Source organism: Lutjanus erythropterus, chromosome 3 (assembly GCF_056507025.1).
Source record: "Lutjanus erythropterus isolate fLutEry1 chromosome 3, fLutEry1.hap2, whole genome shotgun sequence".
In the NCBI taxonomy this organism is placed as follows: domain Eukaryota; kingdom Metazoa; phylum Chordata; class Actinopteri; order Lutjaniformes; family Lutjanidae; genus Lutjanus; species Lutjanus erythropterus.
In genome coordinates this window covers 34098307-34120656 of record NC_139319.1, presented here as the reverse complement: position 1 = coordinate 34120656, position 22350 = coordinate 34098307, and the positions used below count along the sequence as shown (strand labels likewise).

Sequence of the window (22350 nt, the reverse complement as noted above, 5' to 3'; positions counted from 1 at the left end):
GGCATGAATGGCCTTGACTTTGAGTGAATGGAACAGAAGACTAATGTTTACCATTGATATTATAGAGTCAAAGATAGACAGCAGCTTCACTTGGCATCAAATTGTACTTTGTAGATTCACTTTCTTCAGACTGTCTGGGTGTGGCTCTACTTATTGTTACCTCTCTTACCAAGAGGTCACCAACTGCCATCATTTAGATTCAAATGTTTTATTTTTCACAGGGTTGAAACAGAATAAGATAACACAATGATATCAAGCCCCCTCTCACAGCACTGAACCTTACAATCTGCTCTTAAGAGTCCCAGCTTGCTTGGCTATCATTCCACATCAGAGCTTAAAAGCATTCGATTGAAATAAGCAGCTCGGAGTTATATCTCAGGTGCAAATTACATTAATCCAGGCCCATGTGGCCCAAGCAGGACATGACTGAGTAATCAGCCAGCCAGTAACATTATTCATCACAGTAATCAATGTCTCTGCTGCTGCCCTGTGAGAGGGCAGGAATTGATGAATGGAAAAGCACAGTATGTGTGTTCCAATTTCTCACCTCCCTCTTGATATCATCAGGACAAATTGTCCAATATTTGACGCTAATTTATTTTTATGGTGGCAGTTCCCTACCGCTGTGTCTGAGGTGGAGACGCTGGGAAAGAAACAACATGAGGATGAGTTGGAAAAACTTTTTACTAAGAATAGAAGCTTGTTAATAATGTCACTGCAGGGACTGCTTTTCTCTACCGGACATGTAAATAGTAACTGCTTTTATGTATGCAGATAAATTATGAATGATGTTAAACTATATTTTTAAAATACTATTCTTTGTATGTTGTTGGCACCTGTATCTGATTGAATATTAAAGATTGCTGTTAACATTTTCAGGTTTTTGGTTTCAGTGCTTCTAACCTGAATGTGAATAGCATTATTTTTTTTAATAGACAAAAGCAGTAACATCACAATATTTCAGCAGGCCAAGCTGTGAGTTACTACAGTAGTAACAGCCTATCTGATGTAGCATTTATTACTTGCACAGCTAACGACAGATGGGCGTGGACAAATTGTCTGGCCGCCAGCGTGCCAATATTCCTTCAAGATGAAGTACTCATGCAGTCCGCTGGCTGTTCCCCAGAACCTGAACCACCCGTCAGCAGCTAAACAACATCATCTACTTAAGTGTCAGTGGAGTGCTGCTCTCCATCCTTCAGTTACCACCTCCACAAAATTTGGCATTCTTGGAGCACTGCCACATCCTCTGCCAGACATTTCTGCTACACCTGGCTGCTGTTAGTTGTACAAATCAATGTTGCTACAGAGTACCAGATTAATATGTAAACTATTCCACCTTTATTTGATCTGTACCGTGACTGTCAATCTGACCAGATAGTTATCACAAAAAGTTCAGCTGATTTATAAGAAATCTCTCTTATGTATAATATATACAAATAATCCACAAATCATTCATTCGGCAATTTCTAAACAAATCAACAGCTAATAACACTAGAAAAGTAGAAAACACTGATTTCTTTTTACAGTAGTTGAAGGGGAATGGGGGAACGTGGCATACGTTGTGTGTGGTTATGGAGGGAATTATTTCAGTTCATTCAACCTTCTCAGACATGATGATCCGAGTCTCTTACAGCTCGTTGTGCTCGAGTCCCTGACGAGAGATCTTGTTGGACAAGTCTTGCATGTGTTTCTTCATCTGAAATAAGACAATGAAAGACGTCTGATAAATTCCTGTAGATCTGTGATTCGGTTTGTGTTCTGGCTGAGAAGTTAACAAACAAACATGCTCTACCTGGGTAGTGACACAAATGATCACAATTGTGTAGTTTACTAGCTAATGTTTTGGTTGCTTTCATGGTAAATCCAGAGTCAGACAGTCTGTCTTCTGCAATGTTTATGGTACAGAAAAGGAATCTGTAACCCCACGTTTTTATTTATACTGTATTGTTAATGTTTGGTATATATAACTGACGTTACACTAATAATATATGTCAATACCCAGTTGTACTTCGTTGACATAAAGATAATTGTGTATTCCCAGCCCAAATATTGAAGTGGCAATCTTGAAGATTTCAGTCCTGGTTTATTTGGCGACTCTTGTAGTTCCTGTGGTAACAGTACATGTGCCGGGCACAGTATTGTGAGGGCAGAAAAATTATTATAATTTTAATAAAGAGGTCATGCAATAATTGGCCTTTTTCCATCATTCTGTGAGCAACACTGGTCTAATTTTCAGCTGCAAACAGCATGAAAGGTGTTGCTTCCCGCACTGAGAAGTTGGAGGTAGACAGCCTGTCGCCTGCAGCTGTTCACTGTCAGCTCACTGTGGCTGCTCCTGACTGTTCCATGACTCCCTGTAATATTTCAAACTGAACTGCTGTACAAAAAATCTGGAAAACATTGTCTTGTAAATGCATTTGTGATAAATGTTATCAGCAAGTGCTAATCTCACTGATGGACACATTGCATTTCCCATGACTACTTAATAATAAAAGTCAGTGCATGTTTCACCGGTTAAAAGCTTTTAATGTGGAGGTGCCAGTTCAATTCCTGCCTGCGGCCCATTTGCTGTGCGTCATCCCCTCTCTCTCTCTGCCCCCTTCCCTGTCATATCTTCAGCTGTGAAAATCTTCTAGACTGCCATTTTAATAAAAACTGAAGCATTAACTGGTATACCAAATAATAAATTAGCACTGCAGCTGCGCTATTGCTAAAATTCAAGCTTCCAAAATTAATCTTGGACTTTACAATATCTCAAATTAAAATGACATTATCCTGAAAGCAGGCTTCTATTTTATTATTATCATTATGACGTGGAAAAAAAAATGCACAGTATTTATAACAGAGTAAACATAAATTTTCCTTGAATGAAATTTCCAACAGGCTTTTGTTTACTATCAAAAACTGCTCAGTTGCAGTTATAGAGAAAACCGAGACTCTTCTATGACATGAACAGTATCAGGTGTTGTTAACCTTTGTCCCCTCTTTCTTTCTAACAGCATTTACTCAGCACTAAAGCAAAGTTTTACTCTTTGCCAGTTTTGCGACATTATAAGTTTTTATTGCAGGCCAACAGTCAGCCATTGAACAGCAGCTTTGTGGTGTTTGATCACAGAATATACAGTTAAAAGCTAACAGATGACATTTGTGTCCCTCCTTACCTTGTAGCCCATCTCCCTGGTCTTCTCAGCAAGTGTGTTGTACTTTTCCTGGGTCTTCTTGAGGTGCTCCTTGTCGCCTAAAGACTCCACATGTTGCATCTTCTGGTGGGAAAGCTCCAGCTGCTGCTGGTAGTGGCTGTGTTTCTCCACTTTGGTCTCAAAGTGATGCAGCTCCTCCTAAGTAAACAGGGAAAGGAGGGCAACAAATGCAGAGGGGTGCAAGTTTCAATTTACCTTCAAGTACACGCACAGCTGCACAGAGGGAGCTGATATACATCTCAAGTAGAGATGAGAGAGGAAATGTCAGGGAGGAAAGTCATGCTGAATGTTTCCCTGTGATACACCTGATCTTGAAGGCAGGTATCTTTAAAAAGAACTGAATTTTAAATTGAGTTGTTCACTGTGAATCTTCGCTCCTGGGACAAAGGGTGAAAGGAGCACAATGAGAGATAGGAAAGAGTGGTACTTGTGCATTTCAAATGTGTAATGCATAAAATGTGGCCATCATAATGTGCGCTCTAGGTTTTATGGCTTACCATACACAAGTAGTGCTTAGCTACCGAGTACACTACAAATGTTAATACACCTGTTATTGAAAGAGCACTTGATTAAAAAGTTTCTAAGAGTAAGGCTGTAGCACACTGATAGAACAATAAGTGTTAGCTAGAAACAAATTGGTGAAAGCAAAAATGTCCAAAAATTGTCAAAAGTGATGGAAGAGGTACCTTAAGAGAGTCTAGCTCATCTTCAGTGAGATTGGCTCTCTTGGCAGCCTCCCACAGTTCAATCACACGGGGCTCCCGAAACTCTATGGAGGGAGAACGGACGGAGAGAAAGATGAGGAGATAAACGGTCCAAGGAGACAGTTTGGAGCCTCACCAATACTTGCACACTCACAAGGCAGGGAGCTTTGAGGAGGAGCAGTCACAGCAGATGTTTTATAAGATACACGCACAACAATGAGCTGCTCTAGACACTCAAACATTTGGAACACACACACACACACAATATATATTAGTATGTATGCAGTGTTGACCTTCATGGTGATGCCAGTGTCCACAATTATGGAGATTAGTCATGTTCTGTTGATGTGGACATATATTACTAAGCCTGGACAATAAAACAATAGTGACATGTATCTTCAGTACACACGTTTTTATAATAGCAATAAGAAAATTGTTAAATAAAAGTTCAATAATTTCACTTAAATGCAAACCGGCAAGACAGCACATAATGCATATGCCTTGGCTCACAGACAGCCTGTCATATCTCTTGATAATGAAGAATGCTATGATTGTTTCAAATATTCTTCTGAAAGCATTTGTACAAACAGCTTGACATGTATACAGGATAGAGTACGGTTTCCCATTTTGGCAAACATGACATAACATAAAAGTGAGAGAAAAAGGTAAAGAATAAAAAAAAAAACCCAAAACAAAAAAAGGGGGGGGGGGGAATATCCATCTAACCACCCGTTCACCCACCTGCCCAGTAATACCTGTAATTGTTGAGTTTATATTCAGTTTATGTATGGTTCAAGAAAAGAATACAAATGGTGACCATAGTTTGAAAAACTGCTTTAGCTTATCATTTAGGATAAACCTGATTTGCTCAAGGTGTAGTAGTAATAAACACCTTCACTGGAGGGGCTTCAGCTTTTTATTTATTTATTTATTTTTTTTTTTTTACGGAATTTCAATGCAGCTTTTAAGCTGCTATTAACCCACAGGAGACAAAGTGTTGTTGAGAAGTAGTCAGTTTTCTGAAAGCCTCCAAAATCCCCAATATAATCATTTCAGGCTCCAGTGGGACTTTCAGTATATTGGAGAAGATCCAAAATATTTCCATCCAAAGGCTTCCTGTCTTGGTGCAAAATACAAAACTGGGGGTTCAGGTGGCTTCTTTAAACTGATGTCTGTCAAAGAGAGGGAACTGCTGTGGAATATTAATTGAGGTTAGACTTTGAATAGTATAACGTATGCAGCACATTAAACTGTATCAGACAAGTCCTGGAATTTATCAAACAAGTATGAATATATTCTAAACATTTGTCCCATTTATCTTACCTCACTATTGGTGCTCGCTCTCCTAACTCAGTCTATGTCCCTCCCCCTCGTTCATTGAGCCAGGGAGGAGGAACCGTCTTTGAATGCCACGTGTACAATGTTGTAGATTCTATCTTTAAATTAAACCTTTTGTTCTCCTGGTCTTTATTAAAAAATGTTTTAAATGATCAATAATTATTGATGTTGACTGAAATTAAACATTTCATCATGATACATTTTTCAGCTATATCACCCAGCTCTATACACTGATAATGGTTATGTCACTAGTTAATGCTGACTATAAATGTTCATTATATCATTATAGGCCCTGTGGGGTTACCACAGACACGTATTAACCCGCTCCTGAGGAGCTTTAAAGATTTAGTCTGAATAAAAGTAAGTCATTCTGTGCGTGTGTCTATGTCAACTGCTGTATGTTCCTATGTTATATTGTATGTTTTTTTAATGTTCTGCCATGTATTTGTTACGCTTGCTGGCAGCACAAACTGCCTACTGGGACAAATTATAAATCTAATTCAATATGGAAAGGAAAGGAAAGGAAAACTGCCTGCATACAGCTCAGCTTGAGGTGCTGTCACAGATTTCTCTTCACTTGCACAACTCCATTAGTGCTACAAACCTGCACATCTAAGAGAAAGCAGACGGAGAAAACAGGGAGGAGGAGATTAAGACTGTTTTGTTCAGGAGGAGGCAGGAAGTGAGGGGAGGATGAGAACGAGTGGCTGAGAAAGAAACAACCTGGAGGGGAATTAGGAGAGAGGAAGGAGTCGGTATGAATCAGCAGCAGGAACATCACCTTCATCTCAACTCTCTGACAGACTCCCGCTGAAACCTGCACAACTGAGACCCCACACAAGCTCTGCAGTGCACTCAAGCAGAATATGAGAGATAAAAAACGATGAACCAGAAGAAAATTAAACCATGAGAGAGTGAATTAATGTTTTCCTCACAGTTAAATAGTGTGAGGACAAGCTGTTTTACATCACTGGATGGATGCAGCAGTATGGGATTCTTTAAATAACCACTTTTATCACATCCTTCCCATTTTAGAGACATTTGAAACTAAAAGCACAAAACACTCGAGTAAAGCTGTTAGCATATCAACGCTTGCCGGCTGTGACACAACAGCATGAGTGTGTTATTATGATTACAAATCCCAGTGATTAAGCTGATGAGATAAATGTGGATTGAGATTGAGATGCAGAAAGAGACAGGCTGTGTGTATGTGTGTGTGTGTGTGTGTGTGCATGTGTGTGTTTTCTCTCTCTCACCGCTGTCTTCAGTGAAGCCCTCATGGCTGAGCTTACGGAGGCGCTCGAAGCCCTGATTGAGGTCTCTCATTTTCTGCTTCAGGTCCATGTGCTTCTGATGTAACACATGCTCTTTGGTGTCACCCTCCAGGGGAGAGATCACATTCTTGTGGATTTCTGTTGAGGCAAACGGACAGAGAGAAAGAAGAGAAGGTGAAGGGGCAGGTTAGGAGTCAAAAGCCGGCAGGGATGGGTGGGTGGTTCAGATATTTGCAAGAGGTAATGAATAAGGGATGAAACAAGAAACCACAAGAAATAGAGAGAAGCAAGAAAGAAGAAAAAAGAAGAAGAATGGAATTAAAGCAATAAAACAGACAAAGAAAATCAGCATTTAATATTGAAAGTATTGTAGTAGCTATAAACAACAGGTCTGGCTTTTTCTTTATATATCAGGTTTATTTTTTCAGAACCCTGAGTAACCTATAACACCAGTGTGATTATGAAATGCATGCCTGTCTCAACCCTAGAAAAAGGTGAGGAGGTAAAAAGCAGACAAAGGCCAACTGGACAGCGCCTCAATGATAATGGTTGACATTTGGATCGAAAGAAAAAAGGCAAATCCAAGATGAAATGAAGACGAGGGAACCTTGACAGGCAATAAAAGCATGCATAGGTGGAGGTGGTGTTGTGACGGAGGTGCATGGAGACTCCCCCTCAAGGCAACATGTGATTGGCTCAATATTTAAAAGCATCAGACAAGCAGAAAAACACCCCCGGCTTGCTCGGCAGAGACATAGCGCTGTGGCGCACTAACGGAAAAGTTCTGGCACGAAACAGCTGCAAAGTGTCAGTCACATCTTAGGGAGACACACGCGTCCTCCCCACGTCTATCTGAAACACAGCTCAGCTGTGTGTGTCAGCTCAGCTTAAAACTCTCAGCTTGATGTGATGTGACAAGCACTGATAGAGCACAGATCGGTTGGTGGCAACATGTGCAGTCTGATATCTGCCACCTACGTACATGATCACAAGACTGAGCAGACAGACAGACAGAGCACTTCAGTCTCATTTTTGGATGATTGACTTGAGCAGCAGAAGTCTAACACCAAATGAAGGTGAAAGAGGTGAGAAGGTGCATTTCTTTGGATTAATTTAATTGGACACTGCCCTGACATATAGTGGTGAATAGTAGAGAGGAGGAGGACGACAGGGATTAAAAGCTCATAAACTTGGCCTCAGCAAGCAGAGAGGTGGTGTGACACCTCTGCTCAGCAGCAAAGCAAAAGGAGTGACTCATGCAGCTCACCCTCCGTCCTGCTGATGGTATCCATGAGAATGTTGTACTCGTGGATCTTGTCCTTGTGATGCTGGAACTCCCTCTTCAGGTTCAGCAGCTCCTCGTCAGAGAACTTCCCTGAGCTCTTGGCCTGGTGAGGGAACAGTTATTAGAAACTGAAAGAAGCGAGTCTCAAAAGCAGCAGGAGAGTAAGAGATATGTGTGAAGAATGACAGTAGTACAGTGATGCAGTCCAAGTCCTTAACATGTCAGAAGGTTAAGGTTTTACACAGAATACATGGAATATGTTGTATATCATAGACATGTTCTTAGGAATCTAGAAATATGTTATTCAAAGTTAAAAGTTCTTTATTATTTCACTTGCAATAAGCATAGAGATTTTAATGTTTTAATACATGAATTGTGCTGACATTACAGTCCTGGTGACTTTGGATTTTTGGGGCGGATATCAATATAAGGGAATAAAAAAAAGTCTTGCACTGGTACTATGTTTGATTTAGATATTCTGAGTGAGCTAGAGAGCTAAACTTTTCTTTATTTGCTTTCACTAACTAGCTCTGTACTTCCAAACAAAGTTGACAACTCATAAGGTTTTCAAAGTAACAGGAGTTTAAGAGCAGTGCAGTTGACTGTGCCAAATGTAAAAGCATCTTTCAAGGATATATGCTGCTGCTGGGTGAGAACCTTGTAACTGTAACCTTAAAAGCTATTAACCTAGTAAAACATTTGGTACACAATCTTTTTTTTATGTGAAATCGAGCGAAAATTCTTTTATAGCTGACTTGGGGTTCGAGGTAGAGTTTCATCTGCCAGCTGCAACCATGAGCCATATTATTTCAACACTGACACTACAAACAAAAAAAAAAAAAAAAAAAAAAAAAAAAAAAGAACATAAAACCGAGGCACCGTTTCCAAAATATATTTCAATATTTTTCTTCCTTCCTCTTTTGCACTCATACACACCTTGTTCCAGAGTTTGTCCAGCCTGGGATCATCAAATATGTCGCCTTCTTTGGTGTCGTGGTCCTTCAGGTAGTTGCTCTCCAGTGGTCGAGTGTCTCTTTTCCCATCCATTCCATACTTGGCCAGGATCACTGCACAACGTAACACAAAAATGATTCTTATGTGAGCCTGTGAGGATTAACAACTGCAGCTGTTGTGAGAGGAAGCTGTTCGATACATAAGAGAATGTAAAGCGACTCAGACCCCGACATATATTCATCATTTAAACAAGAATCTACAACATTTCACATCAAAAATTACCCAGCGGCCCACAACCCTTGACAGCAACTCATTACTTCCAAAGTCACTGCCCTTTTTTAAAAAAGAAACAGCAAAAGGTATAATATCTCTAAATGCACGACTCAGCTGCTGAAAATAGACTAAGCAGGCTACCAAACCAGGTTTAGAGTCTGGGAATGTGACGAGAGCTTATCAAAACAAACTAACTTCACTTTTTCCTTGACATGAGGAGCACACAGTAGGTGAAATCCATGTGCTTTTGGTCCCGCTGCTCCTAACCTGAAAACCATTTGAAGATGAGAAAGTGAGAGAGGGGGAAACACTCATTTACCCTCCCACTCACTGACTGAACAGAACTGTAGTCAACCCAAAACTTGGCAGGAGGCCTAAACATATCAGGAAAACAAAAGAAGACAAAAGATTAAGTGAGGAGAATTTGAAATGCATTCAAAGACTTGCTTTCCAGGACAGATAAAAGATGATGTTGCCACATATTTGGTATTTCTGTGACTCATTTGATTTATATTGTCAATTATCTGCAAAAACACTGAGCAGCACAAGACATATTAGCTGTTTAGTCCTGTCTCAGCAATACAAAGTTGGACTTAGCTCTGAAGAAGCTCTGCCTTCATCATTCTGCTCTAGTAAAACATTACTGTAGCATCTGATTCAGCACTATCTCAATCTGTTGGTAACCCTTCAGGGTCACTTATTAACTACTGACACTTAATTAGGAGAGTGCCTACTGACATTTATTAACCCAAAATTGCCCTGCCCCTCAATGGCAGACATAAGAGCCACTTGAGAACAGGAGCTAGACACATGAGACTCGATCCTTTATCGGAAACACTCTTCCATGTGTGCTTAACATGCACTTTTTAAACTTAAATTAGTCTTTCGTATCCACATATCTCAAACAAATTAGCTCAGATCGACCCTAAATTTAATAAGAGCTGTCCCAGAATTTTGTCAGTCTAATTGGATTTGGCTGTTCAATGCCAAGATTCAACAATTCCTTTTTCAGTTCAGCGCCTCCTAAACTCGGCCCCAATCAGCTTACATGAGCATGTTTAATCAGTTAACATTCACATTTTGATGTCTTCCTTTGTTATCTGTGATGTGAAAACATGCTGTTTCCTCACAGGTCGAGAAAGTAAAAGTGTGCATTCTTCTGCTCATAGCTTAGGTATGAAGTCCCAGCAGTGACACTGCATTGAACTGGTAGCAAGAGTAGACACTGCACTGAATTGGTCTTGTTTAAATGCACCTTCCTTGCACCTTCACATGTACTGGTTATGACCTTCTTTAGTTAGAGATCAGTCTTTCAAACTATTTCAGACATTCTTCACATCCAAGCTGAGCCAAATCCTTTGACTGTGGCTTTTGGCATTGCTCCAGACTTGGATTTGTTAAAAGCAAAACTGAATGCATTGGTTTTTACTTATTTACTGGCTCGACAAATCTACCTTACTTCGAGTGGAGGGACTCTGTCCTTCGTTCCCACTCACACTGGATTATGGACACTATGTCCTGTATAAATCTAGAGAACATCTGTCATACTACTCAGGGAACAGAGAGTAAATCTTACTAAGTGTAGCACCTCTACTTGACATGTTTTGAGAAACCCACTACGGTAATCTCTGAGCAGCTATCTTTTCTCTTTTTCTTCCTCTATCTTATTCAATTATTTTCTATTTTAATTCATTCTTGTTTTTTGATACTCTTATGGTATATTATAGATATATTTTCTCTGTATTATTGTCTATGACTTTAATTATATTTATCCATAATTTAGAATATATCTTCTTTGGTCAGTTGTGGTTGTCTGCGAGTTGGTTTTCGTTTGGGCAAAAGGATGTCTGGTGACAATGGTGAGTGTTATTCAGAAAAAGTAAATTCATTTCCCCGTACACATACTGTTTTATTCATTAGTGACAATCAATAAAAGGCCATTAAAATTAGAGTAAATACATGTAGAGGTCCAGTTTAAAATGCTCATAAACAGGATACAAGACCTTGTAGACAATCTCTATGGCACTGTTGGGCTTGTACTTCACATTTCATGGGTTCAGCTGAGGGTCTTGACACAAGTGATCTACACTGAGTGCAACAAGCTTATGTTCCCAGATCAACAACAAGCAAGGAGTCAGGATTTGTCTCTGGGCACATCAAACTGAGAGTGTCAAGGAAAAGTGCTACGAAAAGAAAAACAAAAAGAGAAGGAGAAATGATTTTTGAGACCAATTAGAGGGACTCAAGCAGATGGCCATGATACAGTGAGGAGAGGGTCACTTGAGGTCATTCATGGAAGATTTACATTAACCTACAAAAGGAGAAAAAGAGCAGCTCTACTGCTCTGCCTGGAGCTGACTGCTGCCACTGTGGTGTGTGAGGGCAGAGAGGAGTCCAGAGCTGGTGGACTGCTGCCTAAGGAAAGAGTTCATGGGCTGCTGGTGGCAGATTGAATGCTAAACAGATTGGTGTGTGTGTGTGTGTGTGTGTGTGTGTGTGTGTGTGTGTGTGTGTGTGTGTGTGTGTGTGTGTGTGTGTGTGTGTGTGTGTGTCATTGCCTGCAGGTACTGGGGCTAAGATCCATTCACACATTCGTACTCCAGCTCTGGATCTAATCAGGATTATGCCAGTCCTGTTCTTTTACATTTTAGCAAAACCTAGAGGGACAGTTACTCTGTCTGAATTGGTAGTAAGAGTAGTACCAGTAGTTAGAGTACTACATACAATTGTTGTATGAGATTTAGTGTCAAGAATGCAACAAGCAGAACTTTCACATCCACGTGTAGCTGATTTACCACAACCATATCTTTGCAAAAAATTGCTAAAAAATGCATAGACACCTGAATTTGTCAAAGCATGGTTCTGTTAATTCGGCTTCATTCCCATCCATAATGTTTACTAAATGAGCCCTGACTTCTCTCCGCAAGATCAATAGCTCCAAAGAATCATGGCATATTTTAATCCTCTAATGAACATAAGGTCGATAAAATATTTCTCTGCCAATGTTATATATATATATACATTCAATATCGTTCACATGCTGAATGTGTATGCTAACACTGCACATTATGGAATTTGCATGCTTTTAGTACGTACTATTGATACAGCCACTGTCTTCATTTCAAATTGAGATTTTGGTAACAGTCTAACCTTGTTGGGGATGAAGAATTATATTTCTTATATTTCTTGGTTCATGCAGTGGGAAGTAAAACATTAGTTACTCTACCAGCCAAAGGACAGAGATTATTACATAAGCTATCACATCTAGAACAATATAATCCTTGGATTTAGTATTCAAGTATGTGATCCTGACAGGTTTCAGTATTATTCACTTTGCCATAAAATTACATTTGATTGATAAACTGTAAAAAATGTGCTTTCTCTCTCATTAACAATATCATCCATCTTTTATTTTGATTAAAGGCCCAAACGCACTAAAAGCATCTGACTCTCCCTCACCCATTTTAAATGGCAGAACACACACTGAAAGCAACCTGATCTGCATCAAACTGCCATGACGCTCCCACCCTGAACTGGTTTCGATCTTGGAGCATCAAATGAGGACCAGAGCTTTTTCTCCTGCAGCTGCAGTACGTGTTTGGGGAGAATAGAACCAGGTAAAAGAAAAAGGAAAAAACACAAATGGCAGCAGAGAGTGAAGGAGGAGGAGGAGGAGGAGGAGGAGGGAGAAAGCCTGTGAATCTGGACACGTCAACGTGATATAAAAGCTTTTTATAATCATGAATCAGAATGTCAGTTCTGTGGTGTGTAGTTTTTTTCTTCCATGTCAAATTTGTCTACTTTTAAAAACTTAATTACTCCATACCGATTAATCCTAAATGCGAGGGAGGAAAGAAAGGTAGCGGAGACGAGGGAGAGAGGGAAGGAGGGGGAGTGTGTGGGAATTCAATTATCGTTATTGTTTAGTGGGTTTGGGCCTGGAGACTAACGTACTGTAATTCCTTAACTAAAGTAAAACTCAAGCTGAACCTGCTGTCTTATCTGATCTCTTTAAACCATTGACTTTAAATAGCAACTCTAATGAAGTTTCATACTCGATAAAATCTACACCATCTTAACCTTTAATGTGTCAGTAAGGTGCCATTGCCCCACAGACAGACTGAAAACTCTGAATACAATGTGCAAGGCACAAAGAAATCAAGTGTCAGGAAAATCCTGTAATTAAACATTGTTTCACTTTGGCTTTAAAGTCATTTCAGGGATACTTGGTAATAAAAGGTATTTCTGTCAACACAATTCAAGCTAACATTTCAAGCATTATTGCTTGTTCAGTGCAGAGTGGCACTGCAGAAGTCGTGACTGACAATTAAGGACAGAACGACTCTACAATGAAATCACAAATAAATGAAGACATGGCTCAGTCTGTGCCTGACAGAGACTGTCTCACCATTGAAGTTACGTCGCAGCTGGGCCTCTTTCTCCCCGTTTTCATCCAGTCCCTCCACCTTCATCTTCTTCCACTGCAGCTCATCTTTCTCCTGGATCTTCAGGTCACTGTGTAGCTCAGACTGCCGCACCGGGGACAACTGCATCTATCAAAAGACAAAACAAGAAACAAGACAAACATTAGTTAGACAGAAGGAGGAAGAAAGTTTGAGGACAGAGACGTGTAAGGAGTGTGGAAAACCAGACAGCAAAGTGAGAGTGAAACAGTGCCAGAGCAAACACATGATGAATTTTTGATTATAGGCTATTTGATAATTAATTAATGAAAATGGAAAATCACAGCTCCTAGACAAACTTTTATTGAACCCCCATTTGACCATGATGGAAGTTTTCAAGATCAAAGTCTGCAATGCAGGGCATAGGCCAGGTCACCTTGGACAGTCAGCTCTCACTGGTCTGACTGGTCTGAAAACAATTAAAACCTACTGCTGCTGAAGAAGAATTGTGCTGCTTGGTTAATTTTCATGGACTTGTATTAAAACTCACACTGGTCTGCACCACACTGTGTGTGTGTGTGCGAAATAATGTTGAGAGGAAATTTGTTTTTGTGGAACACCAACATGACAGGAGGTGAACTTGGGCATTAAACTGTCTTAATCAACCCCTAACAAGGTAATAACTGCTAGCTTGTGTTAAACTAGTACCATTAACATTCCGGGCACTAATTTTCAATGTGCAGGTTGTAGCCCAGTGTTTGTCGTTGTTTTCCAAGCAAAAAAACAAAAACCAAGCAAGTACAAGTATTGAGTATTATGGCTGGGCAATATATCCAGGCTATATTATATCAATATTTTGATATGAGAATAGATATCGTCTGAGATTTTGGATATTGGTATATCATGAAATTGCAAAAGTGTTGTCTTTTCCTGGTTTTAAAGGTTGCATTACAGTAAAGTGATGTTTTCTGAACCTACCAGACTCTTCTAGCCAACTTTTATTTGTCTTTACCCATTTTCTCATTACATCCACATTGCTGATGATTATTTATCAAAAATCTATTTGTGTCAATATTTTGTGAAGGCATCAACAGTCATCCCTGTAATATTTTCTTAATATCAGTATCTCAGTATTTTGTCATAAATATCATGATATTACACCCAGTAGGGTTGGGCCAAAGAACGATACCATTGTCCATCATAATGGCTGACAGTCATCAACTACTGAGCCCTCTACCATTGTAACATTATGATTTAAAATCCTTTTGTATTTAAGTTAGCATGTCCCCTCTGAGCTTTTGTAAGTTGGTGGTAAAGTTCTGTTTTTGACATGTGGCAAAGAAATTAAAGAGAAGGTGTTGTTGCTGACCATGCACAAACAGAAGTAACATGTCCCATTTATTACTGTCTTATTAAACTGCCCAGTTATGTGAACTAAAAAAAATCTGTTACATTGATGGCAGCTGTTTCTTTTCTGCAGGCTGCTGTTTCCAGCGACACCAATATCACTGTGTATCACAATGTTTCACCGTGGACGTCGTCATATGCCAGTTAGGCAGAAATCACCCAAACCTATTACCCAGCCCTAGTTTAAACTTAATCAAGGGCTGTATATGGCAGTTACTTTGAAAGAGCAGAACTATACTTATTGTCTTCCCCCATGTACACACACACACACACACACACACACACACACACACACACAAACATTATCCCAACAACCCTCCATTACCAAGCTTGATTCTTTTGATTCTTGATTGTAAATCCCTTATACTCCTCACCACAATAAACCAGGGCAGCAACGAACAACAAACAATTATTTTCATTGTCAATTAATCTGCCCATTTTTTTTTTTATTGTTTAACCATTTGTTTGTTTGTTTGATCCACAAAATGTCAGATAACGGTGGAAAATGTTGATTACTGAGCCCAAGATGACGTCTTTAAACATCTTGTTTGGTCCACAACCAAGATATTCAATTTACTTAACTAGTAAAGAGTTAAGAAACGAGAAAACATATTGAGAAGCTGAAAATCAGAGAACTGTGACTTTTTTCTTAAAAATAAATACTTAAACCATCTAATCAATTAACAACTAATAACAGTTGACAAGTGATGGATTAATCGTTGCAGATCTACAATAAATAATGACTAAATCACGTCAGTCCACTTGAACATTTTCATTTGTGGATAGGAGCAACACCTCCTTATTATCTAATAAACTGTGTATGTATGTTCGGACTGTATCTTTATTTAGGTCACTGAATATTCAGACTCTACTGTGCTGAGAGAACTGCAGTGACCAAACTAAGACTGTGACTGTAACATCACTTCATTGACCGACAGCTAACGTTATTTGTGTGGTGGTGGTGGTGCTAATTACAGCTGGTGGCTACATCTTCACATTAACTGTACCTATTATAGTTTGTTTCATACAGCATACGTACCCTTTTAGCCTTCTCCCACACCTGGTTCAGTTTAGCTATCCTGAACTCAACTGTCTGTCCATCACTATCGCTCGGCTTCGGCTCGTTCACTTCACGCGAGTATTTCCCAGCCATTACACCCACCCCAAAGCACAGGGCAACGACTAAACACTGAAGCTTCATCTTAAGAAACAACTATAAACAACCAACGGCAGAAAAAAAGCACAGAAAGACGACTAACTAGGCCAAAAAATAGCCAGAAACACCACAAACGCTTCTGTTGTTGTGTCTCACTGAAGTACCACAAGTCATGTGCTCAAAATGGGAGGGAACTTCCTTAAAATGTGCATCATGGGATACGTAGTTTCTTGTGTTAGACAGTTTGTTACCGGGAAAGCGGATATGACCTCTTTTTGAACTACAATTCCTGGAATGCCGCTGTGCGCGGTTACTTGGCAACGAAGGCTGCGAGATTTCTAAGCAAATAGAAAGACTCCACGCGTTTTACATGACTGGATGCCGTTCACGTCCTTAGAAACGCTACAATATGATGAAGTGTCCGTTACACAGCAGCGGTGAAAAGGGATTTAATGGAGATTTCCTTGGAAGGAGGTGGGAGTCGACTTTGAAAATGTTGCAACAACAGACACAGTAAAGGAGTAATTCACTGTCAAAATACACGTGTGTTTTTTCTGTGGACTTGTCGTAATGGGTAGTATTCTGACTCTCAATCAGGAAAAATGACATACTTAATTGATTTTTGTGTATTTTGCTTTAAAAGAAGCTGTTCCTCATCCCTACAAAGACTGTCACTAAGAAATGTTTTTGATAAAATTTACCATAGTCCTGTGAATGTCTATGTAAATTCTTCTTCTTCTTATTATTATTATTGTTATTATTACTATTATTATTAGTATTAGTATTATTATTGTTGTTGTTGTTGTTGTTATTATTATTATTATTATTATTATTATTATTATTATTGAAATAACCCTTTTTATGGCTCCATGCTGGTGACAGCTGTGGTCAGAGGCATTATTTTCTTGGGTCATCCCATTGTTGTGAAATCAGAAATTGTGAAATTTCTAACTGGGCAGGTCTGGAGAGTGACTGCTTAAATTATGAAATAAATCTGTTACAGTTACAGGGAAAAAATATGTAATTTAATTACAGTTGGTGATTACAAAGAGATTACATCCACATATTCTCTCTGGATAGTCTGGTAGAGATCTGTGTGCACTGTTCCAGTTTAAATTATATTTTAATGGCAGAAATTTAGCAATTGAAAACTAACAACTCACATTGAATCATATACATATGTATATGATTTTTAAGGTTTTTTTTTTATCCAAGTGTTGTAAGAATCTTGTCCAATACTGGACCACAGAGGTGAAAGGACCTACAGGGAAGATGAACTCACTGACATCACAACCATATAAAGAAGAATGCAGATAATGTTATTAAATAAGCAAGGAAAATACACACATAACCACACACACACCTACAGACACACACACACACACACACACACACACACACACACACACACACACACACACACACACACACACACACACACTTTATGAAGTAGCTATTGATATTCTTCATCACATATTCATGCCAGCCAGTCTAATTGAATTTAGTAGACAGACAGAATGAGAGCAGGCTTTTTATTATTGATCTACTGAACTGTTTGCTTTGACAAAATTGTTTATATAGCGTTCATGCCAATACACCACAATAACCAAGCTGAATTCAGTTAAATTATATTAAACTGGGAGAAAGAGAGGGCAAAATGAGACAGGCAGTCAGACAGAAAGACATTATATTGTACTCCCTCGCCTTGACAATATTGTTTTAGAACTTTATGTCAATAAATCTCATTCAGCTGAAACTGAATTGAACTGATGCCAAGAGAGTGGATGAATAATGAACTTGTGGGCGAGTGCCATGCAGCAATTCACTTCTGCTAAACAAAAGACCAAAACACTTTCTTTTTTAACACAGAAAACAGTCACAAAAATCCATTATTTACCTGACAAGGAATCCAATTACCCTGTTTTTCCAAAAAAATGAATTTGACTGTAAATTGCATTGTTTGAAAACCAACAATCACTCCAAGGCAGCAGTCAATTTATTCACCTGAAAATGAATGGATTTTAATTAGGATATTATGGACTTTGAATACCAAATTTAAGTAGCCCAGGTGTTTTTTGACCTGGTAAGTTTTGCAACAGCAATAAAACAGCTGTTTCTAGTTAAATATTTTACTAAGGTCTCTCACTGTGGCAATCCTTTCCATAATGTTGTCAAACACTTATAACAACAGTCTGAACCTGTCGGTTGCAAAATCAAGCACAAGCAAACAACAAGCATCACCTGCCCTGCATGGTCTGCAATGCTGCTGGGGTGAAGTGACTGACAGTGTCATAGACAGCTGTAAACTTTTATCTGTTTTATCCTGTTATTGTAATGCACACTGACCATCAACAAGACAACGGAGAAGAAACAATTGCTCAACTGGTAGAATCTCAGTTGACAGGTCTCTGACTGATAATCTGAATCTTTGACTTTCACGGGGCGGCCTGTTTATTTGTGCTTTAGAACACAACCACTGTGAAACAATTAGAAAATAACATTTTATTTCTCTGATTCACTGCTTTGTTCTCATTAACGGCACTTGCTCTCTTCATTCAGTCTCCTTCTTTCTCTTGTTTATTGAGTTAAGGGAGGTGGAACCAACTTTGAATGGCACGTTTTCAGACAACACTGCATATTCTACCTTCAACCCTCCTGAAGAAGACGCTGCACTTTGATCAGATATCACAGGTGATGTTCATATGCATATGATGAGGCACCATAAGCTGAACCTCTTACACTATGACACTGTCTTGATCTTCTCCAGCTCTTATATCTACCCCTCTTTCGCCCTCATCCTTTGTTGTGTTGCATCTTTATTTGCTGCAGCTCTGCATATCAGGTTCTTGCTTTAACAAGCAAGAAAGTCTGTCAGAGATCTGCTTTTGATAGAGCCACACTTAATGAGCCTGTCTGTCTATAAAGACAGCAGGCTCGCTTGAATCGAAAAGGTCAAAAATAACCAAAGGCTCTGAGATTTTGTCAGGAAACACTTCACTGCCACATCTGTCTCAGCCTCAGACACACCTGCAGCCTTCCTGTGCACACACACAAATGCACACTGACATGTTCAATCAGTCAACACTGTTGAAATGTGAGTGACCTCATGAATAAATGACTGAATATGTTATTTCATATTTCTATGCATTTATGTGAGCCTCAAAGTGTAACAAAATCAAATGAATAAAAGACAGAAGGAGAAGGAGAAAGAGAGACATTAGGCCCGTGGGAGGTTTTTGGCCAGGCTTGTAGCTACCATTGAGGACACCAAGGTCATGTTCACTGTATTTTTTTCTGTATCATTTAATTTTTTATTATATATGTTTCTTAAAATGTTAAAGTGCCGAATTGCTCACAAACTGTTCATGTAAACGTGACATGTCCAAACTTTTGCGCACAGAATCAATTAGGAGTTTCTGCTCTGACATTTTCAGTGGCAAAATATTCACTGTGGGAATACATTAGAAAGTTAGACTGTACAGCAGCAGCTTTGAATCACCCCACTCTGTTCCAGTCACGCTGTCTGGTATCACCAACTCCAAAAGTGGCCTTTGCCACACACTCGTGGTGATGAAGAATCACATCAGGGCCTGTATGTCTGAAATAAGTATGTTCACATGTATGAAAGAGAAAGAGAAAATTTTGGTTGACAGTGGAAGTGATTTCAATGCAATAAAAAAACTGAACTGAACTTTGAAGTCATTTCAAAATTTGCCATATTTGTCATTTATGTTGTTGTTGATGACAACTTCTCAAAAAATCAGAAAATTCATAAAATTACCCAAGGATCGATTTTAGTGCCTCTTCTTTTTAATCAGTATAAACCAAGTGCAACAGCTGGGTGTAACGTTGCATCTGACTTAGTTAGGTTAAGACGAGTGCACCAGTTAGATTTAAACCCTGTGTGTTTTCCACCTGGGTGTAACTTTTAAGCCTGGTGAGGAGCAGGTGTAAGTTGGAAATTCAGACTTGTATCCACTGTAATTTTAATGGAATCACACAGCCAGAGAAGAGAAACAAAGACAGCAGTGTGTCGTCTTTACAGGAAGATTAACAAGAGGGCATTCAGAGGAGAAAGGGTCATCCGTGACAGGACAAACCTGCTCATATTTCAGAAAATGAGCTGATAGAGAGGTTTTGTTTTGGCAGACAAGTGCCGTTTGAGTTAATTAAAGTGCTCTCCCCTCAACTGCAGCATCTGTCGGACAGATGCAGGTGCTGATTGCATTCAGTTATATGGCAATGGAGCCTTTCAAAATACTATGGGAGACATGATAAATGCGTGGTAATGCTTTGGGTAGAAGTGTGTTGTTTGGCAACAGCCATCAATTTGGTACTCACATGGACGCACATTGTACGACCAGGCGCAGCTATGACCGTTGTCAGTCAGTTGTAAATTCCAATCACAATGTCGGACATAGTTAAGTCCAACGTAAGAGTTAAGACCTTTCTATTTTATTTCTATTTAGGTGGTGCACTCAGCTCCAGGAGACATGGCATCTCTTTCCATAGTTATACTGATGACACACCGCAGTATGTAGCCATGTCTCCCGATGACACAGGACCAACTGATTCCCTTTTTAAATGTATTTAAGTTAATGTTTGGATATCACAAAACTCAGCTTAACCAGGACAAAATTACATTGCATTACACAGCAATCTGGACTATTGTAATTCTCGTCTCTCTGGTCTACCCAAAAATATCATAAATTAGCTTCAGCTGAGCCTGGACATTGTGGACTTTGTGCTCATTAAGACCAGAAGGAGAGAACACATCACACCAGTTTCCATATTGATGCAAAAGTTATTTTACTTGTTTTTGCACTGACATATTCGTCTCCAGTGCTGACAGTGTATGAAGCAGCACGGCCCCACAGATCGTCAGGCTCCAGTCTTTTGGTTGTTCCAAAATGCATGACTAAAACCTTTGGTGAGGCAGCTTCTGGCACTTATGCTCTGAGACTCTGGAACAGTTTACCTCAGGATCTGAGGACAGCTGGAAGTGTTGAAAAGTTTAAAAATAAACCTAAAACCTACCTCTTCAACCTGGCTTTTGATTAAGAATGGTTTATAGATATTCATTTTATTTATTTCATTATTTTATTCAGTTTTATTCAGTTCAACATCATCTTTTATTTTATCAGTGTTGTTTTGCTTTTACTAATTTTTCTTGTTTTTTGTTGGTTTGTTTTCTCTTTCTAAATATATTTTATTTAGTTCTTAAGTTTTTTGATTGACTGATTATCTTGTGTTGGATTGTAGACCGTTTTTCATCTGTCTGTTGATACTGACATTATTTCCTAGGTAATTATTGTTATTCTCAAAATGGATTAAAATACATAGATTTACACTATTTCCTATTATTATTCCTATTATTTTTTTAAATACTAGCAGAGAGTCATGACCTCAGTATTTCTAAAATCCTGGCTGCGGCCCTGGTTGCAGCACAGCTAAGAGCCCTCAGTGCCACGACTGTTACATAAACCATGTTTGATGATGGCATCATTTCTTCTCCCTTTGGCCTCCATTAGGTAGAAAGAGAGAAACCGACGGAGGTGGGGTATGAGAGCAGTGACACACGGAGCAAACAGAGTGAAAATAAGCTGGAACATTAAAAAAAAGAAAGCAAGGAGGAAAAAGATACAAAGAGATTGAGATAACAAGCATTTTATTAGCAGCTTGTGTTGTCCTGTGGGTGTTAGAGTCATAATGAAATTAAGGATCTATTCAATCACTGACCATGACCAAGCACAGTCATTAAGACTAAGTGATTGCAGTAAACAGGCTTCGATCATCTTATTACTTGTGCTTTAACTGCAGGGAACAACAGAAGCAGACATGACATTAACTTGGCTTGAATTAGCTCCTCACTAATAAACATTTCAGCATTTGAAAATCCTCTAACAGCTATTGCATGATGCTTTCAACAATGCTGGGAATAGTTTCACTGCATGTTATTTAATAGAAGTTTGCCCACATCTTGCAGTAGCTCAGTAGCACAGAAAAAATGTTAAAATGTAATGCATATTTAATGAATGCAAATATACCAACTACTTTGCTGATAAAGAAAAAGAGGAATATTACTTTCCCCTGCCATTTATTTTTTAATTACATTTCCCCTTTTAATTGTCACTTTGCACAAACTTGATGAGCCTGTTACAAACACCAGAGTGTCATATTCTTTCCACATTTAGAAAAAATAAATGTATTTGGTTGCTTAATTTAACTCTAGACTGTAGATTTCTGGCTCAGTGAAAAAGTATAGGAGAAATGGACATTATAAATATACAGAGCTTCAATGAATGAGGCGTTGAAAGAAGTTTGAAGGTCAGTCAAATATTATCAGCAACATG

General features: G+C 39.0%; 1 protein-coding gene across 1 annotated transcript; it reads right to left on the bottom strand.

The window, feature by feature from the left end:
- Positions 1–192: 192 nt before the first annotated feature.
- On the bottom strand, positions 193–16179 carry lrpap1 (low density lipoprotein receptor-related protein associated protein 1). The gene is made up of 8 exons (XM_084715870.1): positions 15881–16179; positions 13440–13584; positions 8741–8871; positions 7787–7907; positions 6502–6657; positions 3890–3972; positions 3165–3341; positions 193–1699 (listed from the first exon to the last, which is right to left on the bottom strand). The coding sequence occupies exons 1-8, from the start codon at positions 16040–16042 to the stop codon at positions 1631–1633; spliced, it is 1044 nt and encodes a 347-aa protein (XP_084571996.1). The 5' UTR covers positions 16043–16179; the 3' UTR covers positions 193–1630.
- Positions 16180–22350: the final 6171 nt, after the last annotated feature.